The sequence below is a fragment of the Chlorocebus sabaeus genome, chromosome 10 (genome assembly GCF_047675955.1).
Source record: "Chlorocebus sabaeus isolate Y175 chromosome 10, mChlSab1.0.hap1, whole genome shotgun sequence".
Taxonomy (NCBI): Eukaryota; Metazoa; Chordata; class Mammalia; order Primates; family Cercopithecidae; genus Chlorocebus; species Chlorocebus sabaeus.
In genome coordinates, this window is record NC_132913.1 from 99020679 (window position 1) to 99045765 (window position 25087).

General features: G+C 32.3%; 1 protein-coding gene across 4 annotated transcripts in view; it reads right to left on the reverse strand.

The window, feature by feature from the left end:
* ERBB4 (erb-b2 receptor tyrosine kinase 4) overlaps positions 1-25087 on the reverse strand; it is a 1160906-nt gene that overhangs the window by 228545 nt on the left and 907274 nt on the right. For all 4 annotated transcript variants that reach the window (XM_007966140.3, XM_007966143.3, XM_007966144.3 and 1 more), the window contains exons 17-19: positions 15669-15801; positions 11431-11553; positions 6336-6434 (exon numbers count right to left, since the gene is read on the reverse strand). In XM_007966140.3, the coding sequence (XP_007964331.2) occupies positions 6336-6434; positions 11431-11553; positions 15669-15801 (355 nt within the window). The remainder of the gene's footprint in view (positions 1-6335; positions 6435-11430; positions 11554-15668; positions 15802-25087) is intronic.

Below are 25087 nucleotides of genomic sequence, written 5' to 3' on the forward strand. Positions count from 1 at the left end.
AAATACCAATTATATTCTTTATAGAAATAGAAAAAAAATCCTAAAATTTATATGGAACCATAAAATACTAGAATAGCCAAATCTATCCTAAGCAGAAAGAACAAAACTGGAGGAATCACATTATTTGACTTCAAATTATACTACACAGCTATAGTAACCAAAACAGCATGGTACTCTCACAAAATCAGATACATAGACCAATGGAACAGAACAGAGAACCCAGAAACAAATCCACACAACTACAATGAACTCATTTTTGGCAAAGGTGCCAAGAATGTACATTGGGAAAAAGACAGTTCAATAATGGTGCTGGAAAAAGGTATCCATATGAAGAAGAACGAAACTAGACCCCTATCTCTCACCACATAAAAAATCAAATGAAAATGGATTAAAGATTTTAATCCAAGACCTCAAACTATGAAACTACTACTACAAGAAAACATGGGGGGAAATCTTCAGGACATTGATCTAGGCAAAGATTTCTTAAGCAATACCCCACAAGCACAGGCGACCAAAGCAAAAAATGAATAAATGAGATCAAATCAAGTTAAAAGCCTTCTGCATAGCAAAGGATACAATTAACAAAGTTAAGAGACAATCTACAAAATAGGAGAAAATATTTGCAAACTAGCCATCTGACAAGGGTTTAATAACCAGAATATATAAGGAGCTCAAACAATTGTAGAGGAAAAAAAAATCTAATAATCTGATCAAAATGTGATCAGAAGTCTTGAATAGGCATTTCTCATAGGAAGACATATAAATGTCAAATAGGCATATGAAAAGATCCTCAATATCACTGATCATCAGAGAAATGCAAATCAAAACTACGATGAGATATCTCACCCCAGTTAAAATGGCTTAATACTTACATCCAAGACAGGCAACAATAAATGCTGGCAAGAATGTGAGGAAAAGGGAACCCTCATATACTGTTGGTGGGAATGTATATTGGTATAAGCACTATGGAGAACGCTTTGGAGGTTCCTCAAAAAACTAAAAATTGAGCTACCATATGATACAGCAATTCCACTGCTGGGTATATACACAAAAGAAAGGAGATCAGTATATCAAAGAGATATCTGCACTCCTATGATTGTTGCAGCACTACTTACAGTAGGTTAGATTTGGAAGCAACCTAAGTGTCTATCAACAGATGTAGGAATAAAGAAAATATAGTACAAATACACAGGAGAGCACTATTCAGCCACAGAAAAAGAATGCAATCAAGTCATTTGCAAAGCTTGGATAGAGATGGAGATCATTATGTTAAGTGAAATTAGCAAGGCAGAGAAAGACCAACATCACCCGTTCTCATTTATTTGTGGGATCTAAAACCCAAAACAATTGAACTCATGAAGAGAGAGAGTAGAAGTATGGTTACCAGAGGCTAGAAAAGGTAGTAGGGGCTGGGAATGGTTAATGGGTACAAAAAAAAAAAAAAGAAAGAATGAATAAGACCTACTATTTGATAGCACGTGAGGTTACTATAGTCAATAATAACTTAATTGTAAATTTTAAAATAACAATGAGTGTGATTGGGTTGTTTGTAACTCAAAGGATAAATGCTTGAAGGAATAGATACTTTACTCTTGATGATGTGCTTATTTCACATTGCATGCCTGTATCAAAACTTCTCATGTACCCCATAAATATATACACCTTCTGTGTACCCACAAACATTAAGAATAAAAAAATCTACTATTAGTATGACACAGAATATAGCTAAGAATTACTATGTGAAGTCATATACATGAAATTTTATAATGTGAAAATGTTATAGAACAAAATATCTTTTTAAATAATTTTATTAGCCTGTTATACTCTAAGAAAAAATGTAAGCTACTCATAAATTATATTCATTTCACCCCATTAATATATCAATTAGATTTGAAATAATTTCCATCAAGATACTGAATATCAAATGGAAATATGGAGAAGAGAAACATAGACAATTCATATAAACATTTCTTCAGAAAATAGGAAAACAGTAGTTCTGTAAGATAAATAAAAGTTCCTATGGTATATATAGAAAAAAACAAGTTATTCTTTTAATAAGAATATTACTATTTACATAATAAAGTCAGGTGACTTAAAACACGTTTCCTTGCAGTATCTCACTGTGGTAAATTCGGTGTGGAAACGTTGAAATGATAGCCAAAAAAATTCATGCAAATACAAAGCTATGACTGTTGATCAGTCACTAGAATTCAGAATAATTACAGAATTTCTTTCATTTTTTTTAAGAAAGCAAGTATTTTAGATAAAACATTTAAAAACGAAGTCAACTGATATTAGGTTTAAATACTGGGGAAAAATATAGAGTGATGGGAACTCAGAAAAAGTGAACAGTCTGTCTGATTTTATGAGATGGTGGTGCCCAATTTTAAGAATCTTGTTCAATAGCATCATTTCTTATGTATGTGTTCTGCACCATTTTGTGGATTAAAAAAAGAAAACAAAAAACAACAAAAAAAGCCTACATTTTCCCTATGAAATGGTTCTATTTGAAACAAGAACTAGGAGCATGTATAAATGCAGGTATTCTTATGAAGGTGGGCCTTTAGAGTCATTTTCTTAATGTTGTTCAACGTGATCTTTCTTTACGGGAATGAAGAGTGTACTGGCCATTCACTAGCAGTGTGTTATTATTGTCATTATGAATCCATTAGACATGTTCAGGTGAGCAGAGTAACAGCCCTGGGTGACCAAACTCTCCTTCTCTTGCTTTTAGTGTAGCATTTAATAGAACACAGACTGCCCCTTATTTATTTTTTTTTGCCTGTGGTAAAAATTCTAAGAAAATATAAAAGCCCTCTCCTTTATCCTTGAATATCAATAGAAATTTCATTGTGGTGATAAATTTTGAGTATTAAGTTGTTACATTTGTGTTATTTTTATAATAACCAGTAAAGCACAGCTCTATATGATAAATACAGTAGTGGTTATTGAATCTAGAATATTCTATTTCAAACATAGAGTGGAGAAAAGGGAGTCTAATGATTAATAAGATTGTGTAATTTCCATTGTCTTTGAAAGTCTTTTTTCCCCTGAAGAATTGTACAAACAAGCATACAAATACAAATATGCACATGCACTAGTTTGCAAAAACGTGGTTGCAGAAATTCTTATTTAGCTTGAAAGTTATCCTTGGAACACTCTACCGTAGTGTTATACCAGATGACCCCCACCCACCTTTCTTTGCTTGACAGCTTTCTCTTTCCACTGAGCCTATTTTGCCATTCTTGGCTGGAAGGATATGTAGGGAGTGAAGTGTGGCTCTTTCCCAGCAGCTCTACACCTTCAGCTCCCTTAACCCTTGAGTGGGATAATTCTGAGGTATATGTCCTACACTGGCTGCCAGAGTCTCTCCAGTGAAAAGAAGCTCCAGTCTCTTACGATGGCAGCTAGCTTTATTAGTTCCCCTGTCTTATTTCTAAACTTCCCTACTGATGAGTCCTTCACCTCCAAAATAAATGACTTTCACTCATATTCTTATTTCAGGGGTAGCTTCTGCATCTGTAAGAACCCAAACTAAAACAAGCTCAACTTCCTACTTTTTACCAAGTAACTCTGGAATAGTTATAATTTCAACTCGATCCTTAGATTCACATTACAAATCATTTTTCTTGTACCTACTTCTTTTTTTGTGGTTTGCTATTCAAATACTTTTATAATGATCTACACACACAACCAATGAGCTAAAAACATAAGTATCAAATATAGGCTTATGTTTATGTTAAAATTACAGCAGCTTACATTAGATATTAAATTCACCATTGATGTTGTCAGTTAAACTGCATTCATTGTGATGCTATCCTTCTAATGTTTTTAAAGAAGTCTCCAAAATAGTAGGACAAGTTTCTGCCAGGTATATAAAACTCTGCTGATAGCTGTCCATCAATCTGTTAATCTTCTAGCATCTATCCACAAGTAGAAAAGGCACAGTCAAAATATTTTCCTTAATTTTTTTTTTAACTTTTAAAAAGAACAGATTCTTCTGAATCTGTTGGTTACCAAATCCATCAACCATCTAGGAAAATGACTCCTTTCATGGCTCAATCAGAGCCTCGTCTAAAATTCAGCAGAAATCTAAGACTTCAGGCTGTCATCTCCACTCTTGTTTCCATGGGAATATATGTCAGATCAAGAAAAAAAAAATCGATGGGGTTAGGAGCTTTCAAATAATCATTCAAAATCATGATGAGGATTTTAGAGCTTTTTTCTTAGGTGTGATTATTTTGTAGCCTCTTAACCCCCTTTTGCCAGTCTGTTTCCATGGAAATATGACAAAAATGGCTGTTCAAGCCTCCAGCAGAGATTATTAGCATTCTTGTGAATTTCAGCTTTGGCTGTAGTCTTGGCTGGACAAGATTTTTTTCTACCAGTTTTACAAATTAACCTATACTGTTTCTACTCATTGTAATTTTCCTTTATTACTTCCACTTTTTAAAAAATTTCCCTTCACAAATTCATAGCTATGATCAAGATCAAATTGAATAATTGGCACATCACTGAAAAAGGCTTCAGTTTTAAATTGTAACATATGATCCAGGATATGTAGCTGTGGCGTGTCAGAATCTTCAGAGAACTGAAGAAAGAATCAATATTTAGTTCTTGGCCTCATTGTTATATAGATGCTGGCAGATATGCAACAAGGTGATATTTAAAATATTTAGCAACTGGTAAGGCATGAAACCAACCAATCTGAAAAGCTGGTTTGTACCAGCTGATTATCAACCTACCATATGAGAACCAATAATAAGTTAAGCTGAAAGTAGTTTTATATAAAGTAGTTAGCATTATACACAAATAAATTATTCAAGGTCAAAGACAGCTCCTGTAAAACTTGTAAAGGAGCTTACAAGAGAAACTGGATAGAGATATGTAGCAATCTATCTTTTTAAAAAAATCAAAGTGCATATACTTGCATCATCTTTCATATGAAGGTCATTTGAAAATAGAAATCATTCTTATTACTCAAGACATTATGCTAAAAGATAGAGAAAGGACATATATGGTCTTTGATAGAACCCCTGGCAAGATGTCTTGTATTGAATGTGAAAAAATAACAGCATGATACATATATAATTTTATTCAATCCTACTCTCTGAAATTTGCTGAACAGTTCAAATCTACAATTTTTGCTAGGGGAAATCTTAAAGTTCTGATTGACCTTATAAAGTACTTTTTTTTATTCTTTAGAGATCTGTTATTATTATAGTTCAATTTTTTAACCCATAGAGTCTTTTCTTCTGAATTTGAATTGGAAAAATAAATGTCAAGTGGTAATTACCTGACTCAGGTAGGTTATTAATTTAAATTTAACAGAGACTAACTTACTATGGAAACTAATTTTGATTGATGTTTTCAGCTAAATAGATCATAACCATAATAAAATAAAGCAGTATGGTTAATTTTTCAAATGATCAATTTTAGCCCCTGCTTTCCCCTTAGGCAACATCTGGCCTGAAGCTTATTTGTGTAAATAAAAAGTTTTATTGGAACACAGTCACACCCATTTGCATTAGTTTTTGTTGTTTGGTTTTGCTTTAATTATCTATGGCTGCTTTTCCACCAAAAAGGGCAGAGTTAAGTTGCTGCACAGAGAACACATAGCATGTAAAAGCCTGACTATAATCCAGCCTTATAAAAAAAAGTTTACTGATTCCCTACCCAAGCTGGCTTCCTGAACTCAAAGTCTAGACCTGCCATTTTCTAACTTTGTAACCTTGGGGTAACCTTGGGTTAACCCCAGGTTCTTGGTCTGTCATATTTTGAGGAATAAATAAGTTATTATTTGTGAGTTATTTGTAACAGTGTTTGGCACTTAGTAAATGCTTTGTAAATATTAGTGACTTATTACCACCACCACATAGTCTTTCTAATATTGTTCAGTGCAACTAATTTTAAGAAATATAATCATGAGCTTTGGTTATTTAATACAATTGATTATTTTTGGTTGTTAAATATCTTTTCAGTTGAAATTATGTATTGCTCTCACTTGAGAGCTATTTGGTTATATTTAACCAGAAAATATAAGAACATTACATGTTCGAATCAATGTGGTAGATAATTCACCTTGGGGATTGTAAATATCTTCAAACTCTAAAGGCAAGTTCTAGTGAACTACCTAGGCAGATAGTTGTGAAGCAGAAGTGATCTAAAAAGTATAATACAATGTGAAGTGGTCTTAGAAATGTCTTTAATTATAAGATTATAACATTTCCATAGGAGAAATTTGTAAGTTGTGGAGTTTTGGTTTTACTTTGCTTTAATTAAGCAAGCTATTTGATAATAGAGAAAAATGTGATTGCCTGGGTGTCTGTACTTACATCCATGAACTCCACATTTGCCTTGGGACCAGTTGTCTCGTTAAGAATCTTAATAGCCACAGGAATCTTCACAGTTTCTCCTTCAGGTACCCAAATGCCCTTTGGGAAAAAAAATTCACATTAAATATGACATCTCAACCTATTAAGTTCTTACAATACAACTTACAAGTTTGAAATTATAACATTCAATCAACAAACATTTATTGACCACCTGTTACATGTTACAAGTTACTGTGCAACTTTGTTGTCTGCTTTCATTATCTGAAGATGACACTCATATATATAATTACATATATAGAATATATAATATATATCCTGCTTTCAAGATGTTTACACTACTGTCAAATTCTACTTGTGTGCATGAAAAAGGCTTTGAATAGTGAAGACAGCATGGAAATAGGATAGCAAAAATAGGATAGCAAAAGAATATCTTATTTGGATGATATCATCGACTTTTTGAGATGGTTGCTCTACTTTTTTGAATCTCAATTGTATCATCTGTAATTTAGAAGACTGGGCTAAGTAATGCTAGAAGTTCTTTTCAGGTTGAATATTATCTAAATATTCAGCAGCAAGAAAAACAATTTAAAAAGCATATTCTCATGTTCTTCAAGTTCAAACTGATTTAAGAATTAATTTTCAACAATGAATATTTAAGATTTAGTTTTCAAAGGCAAGTGCTAGGGGATGTTGAGCACAGATTAATTTGTCTACATTATTAAAGCATATATATATGTGTGTGTATGTGAAGGATTTGTATTATTCCAAAAGAAATATAAAATATTTATATTGGTCATTGTTAATTCTCTTTTCCTATCAAAATATAATCATAATATCTTAACAGGATCTATCCCTTGGGAAAGTATAAAGTTGGTAGAGTTTGAGTGAAATACAACATTAAGTTAAATAATAGCATTTCTGCTTAAAGTGAATTATAACATTTGAATGAGGACAATGATTTTGATAAGACATACGAGGATGCACAGGTTGTGCAAAAATGCATTTTAAAAGGTGTATTTTCCCATATCAATGCAAAAGCAAATATGAGATAATGAGGACAAAAACCAAAAAATCTCAAATTTTAGCTTCTTAGCCCTGACATCAGAAAATATTTCTTATAAGACTTTTAACATTAAAATGAAAGAATGAAAAATAATAGTTTGTTATTCCTGAACAAAACATCTTTACTTCCTGTCTTTCTTAATATCAGCTGGTTATAGTCATAAAGAAAAAAATTCAAAATTTTTTCATTTTGAACTTTTACGCTACAACATATGTATTTGTGTTACTCAAAGTTGCAGCATCATCAGGAGGCATGAACACAAGAATTATTTTAAAACATAGTAACAATAATAAAGAAAATTAAAGACTTTAACTTTTAGAAAGTGGTTGCATTCTTCCTAGGCAGAATGAATAGGGAAATCCATGTGTCAAATGCAAAATTGTAAGCCAAGTTCCTTGCATAAAATTAAAATAAAATAAAGCAGAAACAGAAAAAAGAAAAAAAGCCCAATACTCATAGGCTGCATTTTCTCACTGATGTTATCTAAGGTGGAAAACAGGCTTATTATTCACTATTCAGTAGAGTAACCACAGAGAAGGTTACTTTATAAAGACATGGCATCAATATTAAAGTATCCCTAAAGTGTATTTTTACAATAATATAGGCCAGGCGTGGTGGCTCATCCCTGTAATCCCCCTACTTTGGGAGACTGAGGCAGGAGGGTCTCTTGAGCCCAGGAGTTCAAGACCAGCATGGGCAACATAGAGAGATGTCAACTCTACCAAAAATAAAAAAAATTTAAAAATGAGCCAAGTAGCTCATGCCACATGCCTGTGGTCCCAGCTACTCAGGAGGCTGAAGTGGGAGAATGGTTTGAGCCCAGGAGGTTGAGGCTAGGGTGAATTATGATTACACCACTGCCGTCCACCCTGGCCTACAGAGCAAGACCCTGTCTCAAGAATAAATAAATAAATAAATAAATAAATAAATAAATAAATAAATAAAATAAGAATATAAATTCAATGTAAAGTATTTTATATTGCTTTTTAAAATAAACATTTATTTAAATTATTCATTATTTCACTATTTCATTATTTCATTCATTATTTCACTATTTTCTGGGACCAACTAGTTAAAATTTTTACTATTTGATACCCATGATATTGGACCTAATCTTTATACTTAAACAGAGAATATTTCTAACTAGGAGAAAAAAATAATCAAATAATTGGTTAAGCCAATTTGCATTTCTATGGTCAAGAATAATCCTTTATAGTTTAAGACAGTATGTCTTCATAACAATTGATCTATTGATTAAAACTTAAGAGTCAACCATAGACACTTCAGGCATATAATTCAAAAAAACTGATGAAATGTCCAGTAAACTTTCACTACAAGTAATTTCAATTAATGTAAAACACTCATGCACAATAGACAAATAAATGCTCTTAATACAAGTTAATAAAGGTTTATTATTAAATGTTTAAATCGGTAACATTGTTCTCTGCTGAAGACATTAGATAGTGTTTAGTCTTGAGTTATAGGGTACCCAAGGTTTAAAATAAAATTTAATTTACAGACTACATTATCTTTAAAAATATAGGCGTGATTACATTCTAGGAACAATCCAAGATTGAGCTATCTTAAAAATGGAAGTATGTTACAATAAATTTAAATTTGGCCGTTTATCTGTATCTTTTTTTCTCCCTATTTCTGTTTTTCATTAACACATACATTTACCCACTTACTTTAAATTTTGTCAATGCCACATGCAGAATCGGTAACAGGCCAACATTTAAAGGCAGGAAGCCCTAATATTTTTCTACTGACTTGTCCTATGTTTCAGCACAGAAACCTTCAGTTACATCTGTGAATATGGAGAACTGTACCATTTACTAGATAATTCAGGTGGGGAAAAATCCTGCAACCAATCATTAGAATAGGGGTTTATGGCACAGCTATGTGATCCAGAATGATTGCCAATATGGATCCAATTCACAGCAGTACTTTCAATTTGTCAATTTAAACAATCAAGACTGCAATTTAGGACTCTACATTTATTATCCATATAATTTGTTGATATCATTTTATTGTAGAAATGAGTACAGATTAAACTTATTAAAGATGTAAATACAATTGCAGTAACTAGATACAAATTTTAAGGATATAAAATGATACAGTCTGAGTCTGGTTTTTTCTAGCATAATGTAAATTGAGAAACAGAAAAATTTGTGTTTCTTTGAACATACATCAAATCTGAAGATTAGAAAAGGCATCAAGTCAGTCTAGAACAGTGCCTATGCAAAGTAGGTGCTCAAACTTATTGCAAGTTAATATCAAATTTAACTGAATAAAACATGCATGATAAAAGATTAGGAAACTTCTACATTTTGACCTTAGAATACAAGTTTTATTTTAAGGATATTAGATTATTTTGGAACACTATGAGAGAAAAATTAAGGTTTATATTCTAATTATTAATATATTTTTAAAATAAATCACTGTTTTAAAAAGAAGAATATTTTGAAATGCAACATTTCTAAGATCCAATTAACTTTAACAGATATTTTGTAAAATGTAGCCTTACACATAGCTTTAAGAAATATAAGGGAGGCCATGGTGAATGGATCACTTGTCAGGAGTTCGAGACCAGCCTGGCCAACATGGTGAAACCTCATCTGTACTAAAAATACACAAATTAGCCAGGCGTCGTGGTACGTGCCTGTAATCCCAGCTACTGGGGAGGCTAAGGCAAGAGAATCACTGGAACCCAGGAGGCGGTGGTTGCAGTGAGTGGATATTATGCCATTGCATTACTGCCTGGGCAACAGAGCGAGACTCCATCTCAAAAAAATATGTATATATATATAATATTTATATATGTTATATATAAACATATATTTTTATATAAAAATATTTAATATATTATATATTTATATATTATATATAAATATATATTATTTATAATATATACTATATAAATATATATAATTTATATACATATATTGATATATATTATATACATAAAATATCCATTACTACAATTCCCAAAAGTTACTTTGGCATTTTATATATATAATGTAATAAATATATATTTATATATAAAATATTTTATATATTTATATTTATATTTATTTATATGTATAAATTTATGTATGTAAATATATATTATATTATATATATTTATATATTATATATTTATATATTATATATATATTTATATATATGTAAAATGCCAAAGTAACTTTTGGGAATTGTAGTAATGGATATTACAAGAATAATTCAGCATTAGCCCAGAAGAGTTTCTTAATGTTGTTATTTACCATTAAAATATATTTCACCACATTTAATCTTAGGCCTAGCTTCTGAATTGGTCTTGTAATTAAGGCAAATACATAAACATACACATGCCATCATTTGAGCTTTTCCTTTCAAGAAATATCTCTTATTGAAAACACATAATGTCATCTTTTCCTCCTATCTGACCTGAATTTTGCATATAATGTCACATCTTTAGTTTGCTTATAATGACAAAGACATCAAAACCATGGAAATTATCTACAAAATCATAAATGTAACCAGGTAGGCAAAAAATGATTTAGATACCAGACATCAGCATATTTGAATAGATTCTAAAAAGAGCAACTGCTAGGGTCCTGATGGGGAGGCTTTGGATAAAAAAGCAGAAGTAAAAAAGAATAAAGAATTATGGCATATTGCCCAGGCATGTCTGGGGTTCATGGAGCACTGTGTAGTGGTAATGGAAAATGGGTTGTGGCTTGATAGTTGGATAAAAATAGAAATTTGCCAAAAGGAATATGACATAAGAGGCTCAGAAAGGTATTAAGGAAAAAACTATACTTGGCTTTGTATCAGTTTCTTGCTTTTCTCTCAAGACTGTATCCATCCCAGCTCATTCAATAAAAATTAATGAATTCATTTGTGCAGCAATTTCTCAATATTATAAGTCTTCCTTTCTGAATATTATAAGAAAATTAGGTTGTCTAAAGTAATAACTCCATTGGCTATTATTTTTTAAATGTATAAAACAAAACTTAAAATAACTAACGATATGCATTGTTTTTTACTTACTTTATAAACCGTTCCAAAAGCACCCGAGCCAAGGACTTTTACCCTCTTCAACTCAGTTTCTTTCAAAATACGAAGTTGAGCTTGATTGGGTGCTGTGCCACTGGGAGTTAAAGGTTCCACCAACTGCAAAGCGGAAGGAAGAAGATTATACTTTCAATTCAATAGTCAGTCCTCTCTCTCTTTCTATCTCTCTCTCTCTCTCTCTCTCTCTCTCTCTGGTTCTCTTTCTCACAAAGCAAAAACGCACAAATATAGTTTGCCTTGACACCCAATACCTTTGTAATATGCACCACTCACCATTCACTGACACATTTATGCATTCTTTCAGACCCTGTCCTTTCTCTTCTCCTGCTCTTTGTCAGAGCAAACACAAGTAACAAATGTGTGCCTACTTTGAGGCATACTAGGCTACGAGATTTGATGCATTAAGGAAAGGAAATGCTGCCTTCTTAGAGCTTAAAACATACCTGGGAAGCCAGGACAAATATGTCAGAGGAGAGGGGAAAGAAAGCACAATGCCAAAACTTTAATGTACATCTGAATTACCTCAAGTTCTTGTTAAATACAGGTCCTGGTTCAGCAGGTCTGGAGTAGACCTGAAATGTCTGCATTTGCATAGAACTCTAAGGGATGCCCAGGTACCATGGTGATCCTCGAACACATTTTAAGTACCAAGGCCCAAGTGTACCTGTTAGATCAATAGTTCTACAATTCTATGATTTGATTCTGGATCATAAGTGAATGCTATGAAATGCAAGGAATCAAACAACTACTGGGGAATGAGGCTCACTAGTTTTGTCTTCCTAAAAAATGTACACTTTAAAATCAAGTATTGAGATGTCTAAGTCTTGAGATAATGAAATTGGGTTGACATTGGGAGGGCCACTGTGAAAAGCAGCTTGGGCACAGCAAGAGGGAGGAGGAGGAAGAAATACAGCAGAATGCAACAGGGAGTGGGACAGGTCAGAAGGGTGAAAGTAGGGTGGGAAACCTACCTAATCATGGGGTGGGCTGGGTGTGGTCAAAGTAGTAAAATTAGGCTGATAGTTTTAGATATCATCATTGCTATGTGATTCAGTTGGGGGAATGAATGAGAAGGGGCAAAGTATGTGCATGCGTGCCAATCACTGGCATATGTGAGAAAAAAAAAAATGTACATCTAAGAGAGGCTCTGGATACCAAAAAGCCTGTATCCTATGTTAAAATTTTAGGTTTTTATCTATGTATGAGTAAAAGGGCAAGTGCAAGAAATAGGAGTTTCTTTGTCTTTTTAAAGTTAAATTAAGGAACTAAACTTTACAAATAGTCTTTTTTTTTTTCCAGCATAATAATCAAAGGCTACTACTACTCAAATTGTCTTGAACTCACCACAGTATTTCAAAGTATCTGTTTACAAAGCTAAGTGCACTGCGGCGCTGCAGCTTGGTGATGAATTACCATGCTTCTGTGAAAATCATAGCCTACTTAATTAGTGGAAGATTCTTGAGGGAAGGTAAGTGTAGCTAAAGCAAGAATTTTAGGAAGAATGTAATCAAAAATTACCAATAAACTTAGGTTATCTTCAAATTTTTCTTTAATTGTGAGTCTGACAACTCATCTTCAATTTCATTTTCAAATTTAAGTTACATAAATGTAAATTTGATAACATACAACTGCATTCAAGTCACATTTTAAAAATCTCAGAAAGAATCACTAAATTATTTGAAAAATTTCAAAATGATTGCTCAACTGAGTTCCCTTCATTTGAAGGCAACTCAACCATACAGAAATTGTTGGGTAGATTTTGATACATATGCTATATGTATAATGAATAACTCATGAATCATTTTTAAAAATCATATACAAAAGTCACATAAAATCACACAATACTGGGAGGGGGCTTCAGCATCTTGGATGAGATGTACTTAAAATATACATTGTGTATATGCTTTGGCATATACCATGCAATAATTTCATATTTTGAAAACTTTACAATTCTACCTCACCTTTTTAGCCTTCTTTTTCTTGGGTATCATTTCATATATTTCACAAAAACATGTTTCTGTGTCATTTAATATATTTTACAGACACGTGGGTTTAAAGTTGGAGGTTTATATGACAGTGTTGCCACTCACAGGAAGCAATTTGCCCTTCCTAGACATTTATTTCTTGTCTGTGAAATAGGTATAGCAATAATCACCTTAGAAACTTGAGAAAGGATGAAATGAGATAACATATGTGGAAAATTCTAGAATGTTGCCTGGCATATTGTAGGCACTAAATCTGTTACTCTTCAAGGCATGAGATCATGTCTCATTAATACATTTTTGAATCACACCATCTACCAAAGCATCAAGCTTACAGTGCATCTCAGTAAGCATGTGTGGAAAAAATATGGTTTCTAGTTTTATGCATGTAACATAAAAAAGACAATCTGGAGCAAAATGATTTGAGGAACGGGTACCAACTTTAAGTGTATGGAAACAATATATCAAGATTCAATAAATGTTCACTTCTGAGGCAGATTTCTAGCTTCAGTATTTAAAGATTTAAATTGACCCTCTTAAAAATTCCCCCTTTATTAAAAAGATGGTAGAAAATCATAGCTATTTTCTTTTACTAAGAAAAAAATAGGAATTCTACGATTATCTAACCACCAAATGTAAAATAATTTAGTCTTAAAGAATAATTTTCTATAAAAACAGAACCTGCTTATAAAACCATTAAGTGTGTGTTTATTTAGTAAGGAAATGACAGTTTGAAGGACATTCTTATAAAGCACTGCATTATAAAAACAAACCAAAATAAAGCAACACAACTCTTTTCATGGCAATGAGCCTTCCCTGTGTGTGGTTAAGGGAATTTCTCTTCCATTATGCAGTCACCTAAATGTGCACTGCTATTCCAAGCTTTCAATTCCTTTCCAACTCTGGTTTACAATACTTCACTTCTTAGAATTCTCTCACCAAGTGCCTCAAGCTGACCATGAGATAGAATTCTCTCTGCCTCCAGTATCCTATAGCTAAATTGCAAACATGCACAGCACAAAGCACATGTGTCATGTCCAAATTTTCATTCACATGTGCAAGATTAACAGTAATCAAATTGCTCTTCCATAAGCTTCCAGCTAAAGTAGGAATCACGATTAGGTTTTCCCATGTATGTAATTGACTACCTTTATTTTGCTTGAACATGTCTGTTCATGAGACAGCTCCTTCCAATTGCGGATAACTTTAATCCTTAGAAAGTGTTTTCCTAGAAGAAGCTGTAAGGTAGTCTCCAGAAACTTTCACAGGATACTTCTATCTAGATTTTATTTCTGGGTAAAGGGCTAAAAGTTAATTCATTATCAGTATGCAAAATATGTGAGTGAATTAAAATTCCCATTCCTCTCATTCCTGTCAGTGTTCAAAGGAAAAGTCAAATTGTCAGACTGACAATGAGAAAAACAACAAACGTTGGATAAGCTTATCTCAGAACAGAATTGCTCTGAATTGTTTAGATAGGCACAGATGTGTGTATCAGGAGAAAGGTAGGATGGAAGTTGAGAAGGGTCTGGTAATGCATAGTCTTCTGTAATTATTTTTTCCCTGTATCCTGTACCACGAAAACCCTGCTTTTGTGCTAGAGAACTCAGTGTAGCAATATAAAAGACATTATAATCATTTATGAGTAATTTACATACTCACAATAACCGCCATGCATAATATTAAATGCATCCCATAAATTGTGTTGTAAGTTCTGTGTGATTACAATACTAAGCTTTATCCTGTAAGCTTAGTCTTTCAATGCTGGCATAATGAGATCATTGACTACCAATTTAATGATCCTAATTAAAACATGCATTCCTTGTCTGTTTAGTTTTGTTCTGAAACAGAAAGATTCTCTCTCTTTCTAACATTTTTCTAGCTCTGTCACTGAGATATTTTCGATGCAGATATTTTCTAGATCTGCTGCTACAGAGATATCCCCTGTCTAGAGCTTGCTAATGGAATCCCCCCAACCACACACACAAAATAACAGATACTTTCCCCAATACAATAATTTTGTTGACTACTCCCATCTATCCCCTTGAAGCCTTGACTATTTTTACGATATAATCTGACTTTTCACAAGCTTTGTCTAATGGACTATAAAATAAAAATTTAATTACGACATTGAACAGAATTTTACTTGGATTAAATAATTGAACATCATCGAAACCTTCTAAACCTGATGAAAATCCCCAAACACATGAAGAGAAGAAATAAATACCTCACCTCTGTTTCCAAGAATCTTCTCAAGGCTCTTTTCTTTTTGATGCTCTTCCTTCTAACATAAACAGCAAATGTCAGACCAACAATGACCAGAATGAAGAGCCCACCAATTACTCCAGCCGCAATCAGGGGAGTTCTGACAACCAGAATGAGAAAAAACAAAACAAAACAAAAGTATGAAGAGAGAGAAGACAGAGGAAGAGAAAAGAGCAGTTGTACAAGACGTTATCCATATTTCACAAATCTAGTCATTTAGATGAAATGCAAATATAAAAGTGCATTAGGTTTTGCTCTACCAAAATCTTTCTTATGGTAAAGACTATAGTTGTTTTTGTGTGTGTTTTACGAATAATAAACCATGCACATACAACTCATCTTTGAGGATGAACAGTCACAACATGCCATTTGATGAAAAAAATGTAACACTTGCTAGCAGTATGAAAAACATATGCCAAAACATTGGTGTTGGCACATTTAATATTTTGCTATTATATATGAATCAACAGGAAATACATTGTAAAATATTGTTGTGGTTTGTAATTTTATTTTCAGTATTTTCTCTGAAGCAGGCTTTCACAACAGTGGCACTACTGACATTTGAGGCTGAATACTAGTTTGTTGTCGTGAAGTGTCCTGTGCACTTTAGGATGTTTAGTAGCATTCCTGACTTCCATCCACGAGATAGTAGCACCCCCCATCCTCTAGTCATGACAATGTCTCCAGATATCGCCAAAGGTCTGTCAACATCATCCCCAGTTAGGAAACACTGCTCTAATGCAAAATGAGTGGTCTCAACACATAGAAACCCCACGCCTCTGGAGTATAAGGGTACCAATACGAGAGTTATTATTGCCAAAAGTGCTATTTGAAACTCTTATTAGGGTAACTCTGGTAGAAAAAAGGTCAGGAGAAGGATAAAGAATTGGTTCAGACATGTTTTCAGAATAACGACAAGAGTATTAGAATCAATAGTGTGTCTAAGCATCATATACTCATAAAAGAGGTGTGCACATGAAGCATTACGTGAAAAGTGGTAAACAGTACCAAAAAGGGATTAAGAAGAGATTGATTGGAACTCTTCATTCTTAAATGTTTTTGTAATGTATTGTTAGCAAAGATATGATTTTGAAACTGATCACTTCTTAGATAATTTTTTTCCTTGCTTAAACAGTAGTAGTTGTGATTTTTAACTTATTCTAGAGTACAGCAGTATCTCTGAGGTTTCCGTCGTCAGAGTTCTTAATCATATGAATTTTGTATACCATAGGAAATAATCTTGAGTGAAACACACACGTGTTACCTAAAAAATATGTGACCATGAAGCCACAATGGATATCAAAACTAAAAAAGAACTTCCTGCATGCTCATGCTTTCCATAATAAAGCATTTTATATCTTGTATTTACATTTTTAAAAGAAATTATACTACATTTTCTTAAAAAATACTTCATCTTGCTAAATAAAATTCTGCTCAGAGATACATCAGAAATATTAATGGTGGATGATCCTTAATAAAACCTTAAAAGTTTAAAAAGCTTATGAAAAAAATCTGTGTAACTTCTTCTGTAAATGAAATCATGTCTTTTAAAGATCATGACTGCTATATTGTCATATAAAACTGCAGAAAAATCTAAAAAGGTAGTTCATCCTAAAGGTTGTTTCCTGACAGCTCAAAGTACTATAGTATACCGAAATGTTGCTATAATTCAACTAGATTTTTCTAAATGGGATTTTCTGCAGATATAAAAATCTCTGCTGAGAAAATTAAACGACAGTATGGACAAAAACTCATCACTGTGATATGTTTTTGTTTGTGTAAGATCATATTTTTGAGCATGCAAGTTAAATATGTATTTCAGGAAATATTTTATGTTTCAACCAAAGGTATAATTTTTAGTCCAAATGCTTAACATATCCCTGGAAACTCACTGTTATTGAAAGGGTTATATTTTTGTTTTCTCAGTCCAATTTTTTACTGCAAAATATTTATGTATATTGGAGACTAGTGTCCAACATTTTGTCAACTGTAGATTCAGACCAACTCTAAACTTTCTCTGCTTATTTATTTTGCAAAATAATAGGTAGTATACATATTTATGTAAATATATGTAAACGTCAATGTCACTGTATATGAAAAGAAAATGCTCTATTTTGTTTTTTGTTTGTTTCTTTGTTTGCTTGTTGTTGTTGTTATTTTTTAGGAACAAACTTCCAGGAGAAGCAAATAATACCTCTCTCTTATTTTACTTTGGTGGAGATCGATTGCCATATAATTACTATACAGGCAAGTAATGGGCAAAATAAGACATTCAAAAACTCAAGACAGTAATTTCTGTTTTTATAGTTAGAATTTACTTTCAGTATTTTCTCACAGCAATATTTTTGGTTTACTTGAATTTCTTTACTGTTTTCTTACCACTCGGCAGGAATGGTAGAGGTAAAAACAACCTGAAGAAATAAAGTACTACAATTTCTGTACTTAAAAATCATACATAAGTGTTTTATTAAACATTTTAAGAGGCCACATTCTTCCTATTCCCACAGAATTTACTTTTGAAATATAAATCATTAACCACAAACAAGCAACCAGTGAAATCAAGAGGAGGGAATATTCCATAAGACAACTTGCAGGTTCTTTTTTATTCAGTGAGTGCCATGAAAAAGGTTCTGACGTAGCTTAAGAAGACTTAATAGACATAGCAACTGGATAGAAAATGTAATCCTGGATTAGATCCTGGTTTAGACAAACCAGTTATAGAGTCTTTTTGGAAAACTTGAGAGATCTGAATATAAGTTATATAGAAGATGAGAAGATAATTTGCTGCAACAGAAAGACGTGCACCATAAACTGAAAAGATTCGGTTTCCAAACAGTAGAACTTTAATATGAAAAAATCTATATTCATATATATCTACAAATATATCCTCAGATGCATAGATCTGGAATAATATAAAATAAAATACTAAATAGTAGTTGTCTCTGGGTAGTATGAATACAGTGTTCTTATTTTTACTAATTTGTATTTTCTAAATTTTTATAATCCATTTATATTTCTTTTGAAATAAAAGTTTATTAAATTTAAGAAAAATGCAGAAAAAAAAATCATTGTCTAAAAGTTTAGTTTTGTTCTCTTTTTCTTGAATGTTTACTTTGCTTTTTTTTTCAATTAAGATTTCATTTTGTTATTCCTTGTCCACTTTTACAATCTAAGTACTTTTGCATATATTTTCTATTCATTATAGTTTGATACATCTGAGATATTTAATTACTATTATGTTTCTTACATATGCTTCTTAACATTATGTACCATAAAACCAAGATAATCTGAAAAGTTAATACTATTTTCACATTACCTACTCCTCTGAATTTTTACGATTCCTAGATATTTGTAAGTATAGGATAGATATCTTTTTGTTTGTTTGTTTGTTTTTCCTGAGAGTTTATGCTTAGCTCCCTTTATGAGGACCGTTTGGGTAAAGAGAAAATAGTAACCTAAGTTGCTTCTTTAAATGGCTGTGCATCTCTCCGTGGTCTAATGATGGTAATGGCTATTACCAACCAACCTGTTTCTGAACTTGAATGTGATTTATTTTATTATTTTTTTTAGATGGAGTCTCGTTCTGTCACCCAGGCTGGAGTGCAGTGGTGTGATCTTGGCTCACTGCAACCTCCACCTCCCAGGTTCAAGTGATTCTCCTGCCTCAGCTTCCCAAGTAGCTGGGACTACAGGCAACCGCCATCACACCCAACTAATTTTTGTAATTTTAGTAGAGATGGGGTTTCACCCTAAAAGGATGTGATCAGTTGATAGTTTACTTTATTCTGTGACTTGGAAATAGTATAATGAAACTGATATCTTCCCACCACTGAAGAAAGTAATCCCACAGGGATTCTGAATCACAAACGAACTTTGCTAATTTATTTAAAAGCATATGATTTGGTTTTCATAATTTCATTTAGACGTTCAGAGACAATGAAATGGATTAAATTCTACTGACTTGAATGCAATTATTTTATAAAAGAGCAGCATCTTTCCAAGCTACATTACTCATCTCATATATATATATATATCAGAATATAAAATGTGAGAAGACCTTATTTTTAAAAACATCCAAATATTTTCTTCCATTGATCAGTTTTTTTTCAGATATCAGACCACAAACAAAATGTAATAAAGTCAATATAATTTATGATTAAAACCCAAATGTTTTAAAAAACTATTTTGTTATACTCTTTCTATTTAATGTTATAAGGACTGGCTATCTTTTAAAAAAGAACAGCAGTATTTTCTAAATTGGTAAAGCTGGTATTTTGATGAATATTGGAAAAAATGTTAATTCTGTGATTCTACCTTTTTTTTAAAGGTAAGGCAAGTTCATCACCAAATAAAAGGTTTATTAAATTTTGAATATATGTGTATTTTCTTTACTGTTTTGAATACAGACTAATTTTCAACTAAAGATAAAAGAACCTGTAGTTCTACAAAACACTGATGGTATACTTCCAATTCATAGTATTGACTATGAATCAAAGACTTTCACTTTTAGAAGCTTGTAGGTTAAATTAAATCATTTGAAGACAGGTCTTCAGGATTTGTTGCATCAGACATAGACCTGCTTCACTGCTTATCTGTGGGCACTAAAGGTTAAACTGAAAATGTGTGCTTATATTTTTGTTTTAAGGTATACAGGAAGGAAAAACAAATAAAGACAGGCTAGTCAGATAAATGTAACAGGGATTTTTTTCTTTTTTTTTGTAAAATAAACTTTGCAAATTGCAAAACATGGTAAAATAGTATCTCCAACATTACTACCTTATGTTAATCTTTCAAATTCTGTATGACTTTTCCTTATTGTGGCAGAAAGATGCTTTGGAGCCAGGCAAATCTATGTTTTAATCATATGTCTACTTCTAACCAATTGTGAGTTTACTGCCGCCATCAAATAGTTTAATACATATAAATACATTCTTTACCTAAGTTAGTACAAAAAATAAATGCAGAAGGAAATTATATAGTCATGTTTACATTCATGATATCTAATGAATTTGCTTCAATATCATTTCTAGTATTATCATTAAATCAAGTACCTTTAAGTTTAGGAATTATGCATCCCATTTTGGCCAGGACGGTCTTAGTTTATGCCAGTCTAATAATCAATAATGCCCCTTTTACTCTCTAAAGTGCCCCATGTGAGAAATAAATCAAATATTTATCCTGTATTTAGCCCAATCGAAAGGTATTTAGGATACCCTGAGTTAATAAGTATTTATCTGTATCTCTATATTAAAATGTGTATGTTGGGGTATGTGTGTATGTGTATATAGGATCAAAAAACGCTTCAGTTTACCTTTATGAAAGGGAATAATTTCTATGAAATCTGACATTTTCATTTTTAGTAGATTATTTCCAATTGAAAATAAGTGCATTGCTAGTGACACCCTGTTGTGCCATAAAACCCATGAGTATGTGTAGGTGTGTGCATATATACACATTCATACGAAAGCATCTTAGTTTTATTTTCAGCAAGTTTTACTTTCTGGGAAAGCAAATTAATTACTGCATTTTATGAATGTATATGTAACTTAAATGGATATTTCATAAACTAGGGTCAAATGTTATAAATCTATATAAAGTTATATTTCATTTAAAAAATATAACTAGTAACATTGGCCATCATCCTACATCCTATCGTTCTTCTGAAAATCTTACAGTGGCTATAGACAAAAGCATGAGTCTATCATTACCCAGAAGCCAAATGTATGCTCAGGGGTATATTCTGTTTTGTAAATTGTTCTTGCTGTAAGAAAAATATAGTTGATCAAAAACCTATTGACTCTCTATTAAAATAAAATTCTTAAAATTCATTCATAATTACCAACTGAGACAAGGAATATAACTTTGAAAACAATAACATTTTCAATATTTTATTAATTATGTGTATAATTTAAACATAGTAAAGGCCTGTTTCCATAAGAGAAACACATGAGTTGACAGCCATCAGATAGTCACAGGTTTTATAGCATACAGGGTGTTACTAGCAATGCACTTATTTTCAATGGGAAATAATCTAACAAAAATTAGAATGTCAGATTTTCCTAGAAATCATTCCCTTTCATAGAGGTAAACCAAAGGCTTTTTTGATCCTATAGACTACCTTTAAATTTAAATCATTTAGCTCGACTGAATGTGAACTTTCCATTCTAATAATTTCCAATACTTGTATATTTTATGATTAGAATTTAATTTTCACATACATTGTATAGTTTCACAATAACTATGTAACACATATCTTATAAACTCCATATTAAATATAAGAAAATAGAAAAGATGCCTGGATAACATAAATAGTAATGCTAACATTTTATGTATTGGAGTCTCAAGTTCATTAAACTTTCAGCTATTATATTTTTTCTCTTTCTAAAGATGATATATTTACACAAATATTTTTCAGGTATTTCTTCAATATCTATGCTTGATAGTAGAGAATACAAAATGCACATAAATGTATTTAGGGTTTTTCACAGAACTTTTGACTTTATATTTATTTATATCTTAATATTTTACTTCTCTTTGGACTATCATTTTATCTGTATTGCTATATTCATTGTGATTTACTTTTATTAAATCCTTTATATGCTTGGGTGTAAAGTTTATAAGTGACATTCTTCTTTTAGCTTCAGTTTGTTTTCTCAGTGAGAAAACAGTTAAAAGGTTTTTTATTTTTTTAACTTAAACGGGATTTCCTTTAACAAAGGTAAAGACAAGCAGTATCTATTATTACAGTGACAGTACCTATTGTACTGCTACTCTGTTCCGCCTTCCCCAAAACAGTTCAGATTTGAAACAAGAGACCTTGAAACACCAGGAGACATTGAAATTCCCCAGAAGACATTTTAAGGGTTACTGCCTAGGGCAAGGAGAGGTACATTAAGGGAGTTCTTTTTCTCCTGCAAGTAGTGCTTATTCTGACGCAGAATTCAACCTGCTTTATAAACGTGACACATCTTTTCTTTTTGAGCAAATGAAAGTGATCTTACAGTTTTTAGTTGATGAGACCTGGGGGATTACAATAGGTCTCTGTCTTTTGATTAAGGCTCAGGATTCCTCTATTACATTTCAAATATGACCAAAACTTTAAGTGCTGAAGTAAATGAATCACAATGTACTGTCCCCCTTCCTAAGCAAATTTGAATGTTTTGTGACTCGCCTTTATGTGTTAAAATCAATCTTTTTTTCAATATGTGAATGCAATATTTCATTCAATAACACAGTGTTGCAAACATACTTCAGTAGCAATATTGCCATTAAATGAATATGTAAATATAATCTGATTCTTTCGTATCTAGATCAGCTTCTGAGAAAAAATTTCATGTAGTTTCACAGCAAATCCTTCTCTTTACAGGTAACATCTACACATATCCATGGGCTTTTGTTCGTTTTTTCAAATTTTGGGGAAGTACATAAACTTATACACTCGACTTTCAGGCAAATATTCTCATGTTAAGGACACCATCCTCAGAATATATATAATCTATCTAGGAATTTCTACACCCAGGGTTTTCTACAACTAAAGTGTTGAAAAAGAATTATGCCAGGGAGAACTTTCCTTTTAACAGGGTTTTTGAGCGGTCAGATGAAGTTTTGATGCTTTTATTAATTTTTCCACAGTTTATACCTATTATACAATATCATATATCTATGTACTAATACAGTACCTTTATAATTGTTTATATACTATTATCTAGATAGAATATATATAAGGATCTGTTTAGTGATGCAAGCAGAATATTATAAATATTTAATTACAAAACAAATTAACCATAAAGTATCACTGTGTCCTATTACTTACTCATTATATGGGCAAGGTAATATGAAGCATCAGAGCAAAAGATTTAAAAATCGAGGATTCAGTTCTTACAATTTCAGTTACATTACATACCAAAAATTGTTCGGCATGATAAGGAATTTAAGTTTCATAATAGAGCAGAAAGTATTACATAAACACTGCTCTGTGAAGAAAAGTGGGAGAGGGATAAATTATGGCTGGCACCATTCTTGTTCCCATATTTAAAAAGTTTCCTTTGCCTTAAAATCTCCATTCATTCTATGCACTATAACTTCAGATACTTTGTTGCTAATAGAGAATATATTCTATGTATAAATTGCCTCTACCTTTATGTGGGAGCATAAAACATACACGTTTGTGTCATGCTTATTGGGCACAAATACATAAGACAGATTTAGAGCAATCCCATTTTCAGAGTGTTTGCGAACTTTTTTTTTCTTGAGGAGTCTTACCCCGTTCCCCAGGCAGGAGTACAGTGGCGCCATCTCGGCTCACTGCAGCCTCCACCTCCTGAGTTCAAGTGACTCTCCTGCCTGAGTCTCCCGAATAGCTGGGATTACAGGCACCCACGACCATGCCCAGCTAATGTTTGTAATTTTAGTAGAGACAGGGTTTCACCATGTTGGCCAGGCTGGTCTCAAACTCCTGACCTCGGGTGATCTGCCCACCTCGGCCTTCCAAAGTGCTGGGATTACAGCTGTGAACCATCAAGCCTGGCCTTACAAACATTTTAAAATAATAGCTTGGTTTGTTTGTTTGTTTCCTTCATAGTCAATTCTGTATATAAAGCATTTTTGAATTTCTTTTTACTATACTTTAGATTCCCCAATCCTTGTTTTAGACTGAAAGAAAAAATTTTTAAAAATAAAATGCTAATAAAGAGGGAGTAAAGAAGTGTCTTTCTTGGGAAGTATCACTACTCTTTATTCAGATGATGTATTTTCTACTTACATTGGCCTGCTGGTCGCCTATTTTCCCTGCCGAGGAGACCTACGAGTGTGCATTGGGGAGTTAGTGGCCTTGACGCATACTGAAGATTTGGATGAAGTGAGATGGGAAAAGACTTTAAGAAATGAATACAGTTGTAGGAAAAATACCAGGATTTTTGGACATCTATCTAGAGTCACTGGACATTTCTTGCAGGATTAATGAAAAAAGTTCCTTTTACTAGATATTTTATATGTGTTATGTGAAATAATTCTTCCACTATAATTGATTATTGATGTATGGTGAATCTGAAGTAGGCTATACAACTTGTCCAAGGTCGGAAGCATTCTAACTGGATAGTGAAGCCTAGACTCTTAGTATATTTTTCTCTAAATCCTTTTTCCTTTAAAATATAATTATAAAGGCATATTAGGAAAATTATTCTGGTAGAAAGTTGTAAGATAGATAATCAGGAAAAGGAAAAGAGATGCGAGAAAATTAGTTTAGCTGACTGTTTTAAGACTCCTCATGAGTAACAGTGAAAGACAGATTACGAAAGTTTAAAAGGAGATATGGTGAGCAAATGTATTAACAGCAGCAAAACTGATTAAAAGTATAAACTTAACAGTGAAGAGAGAAAAAGCAAGCA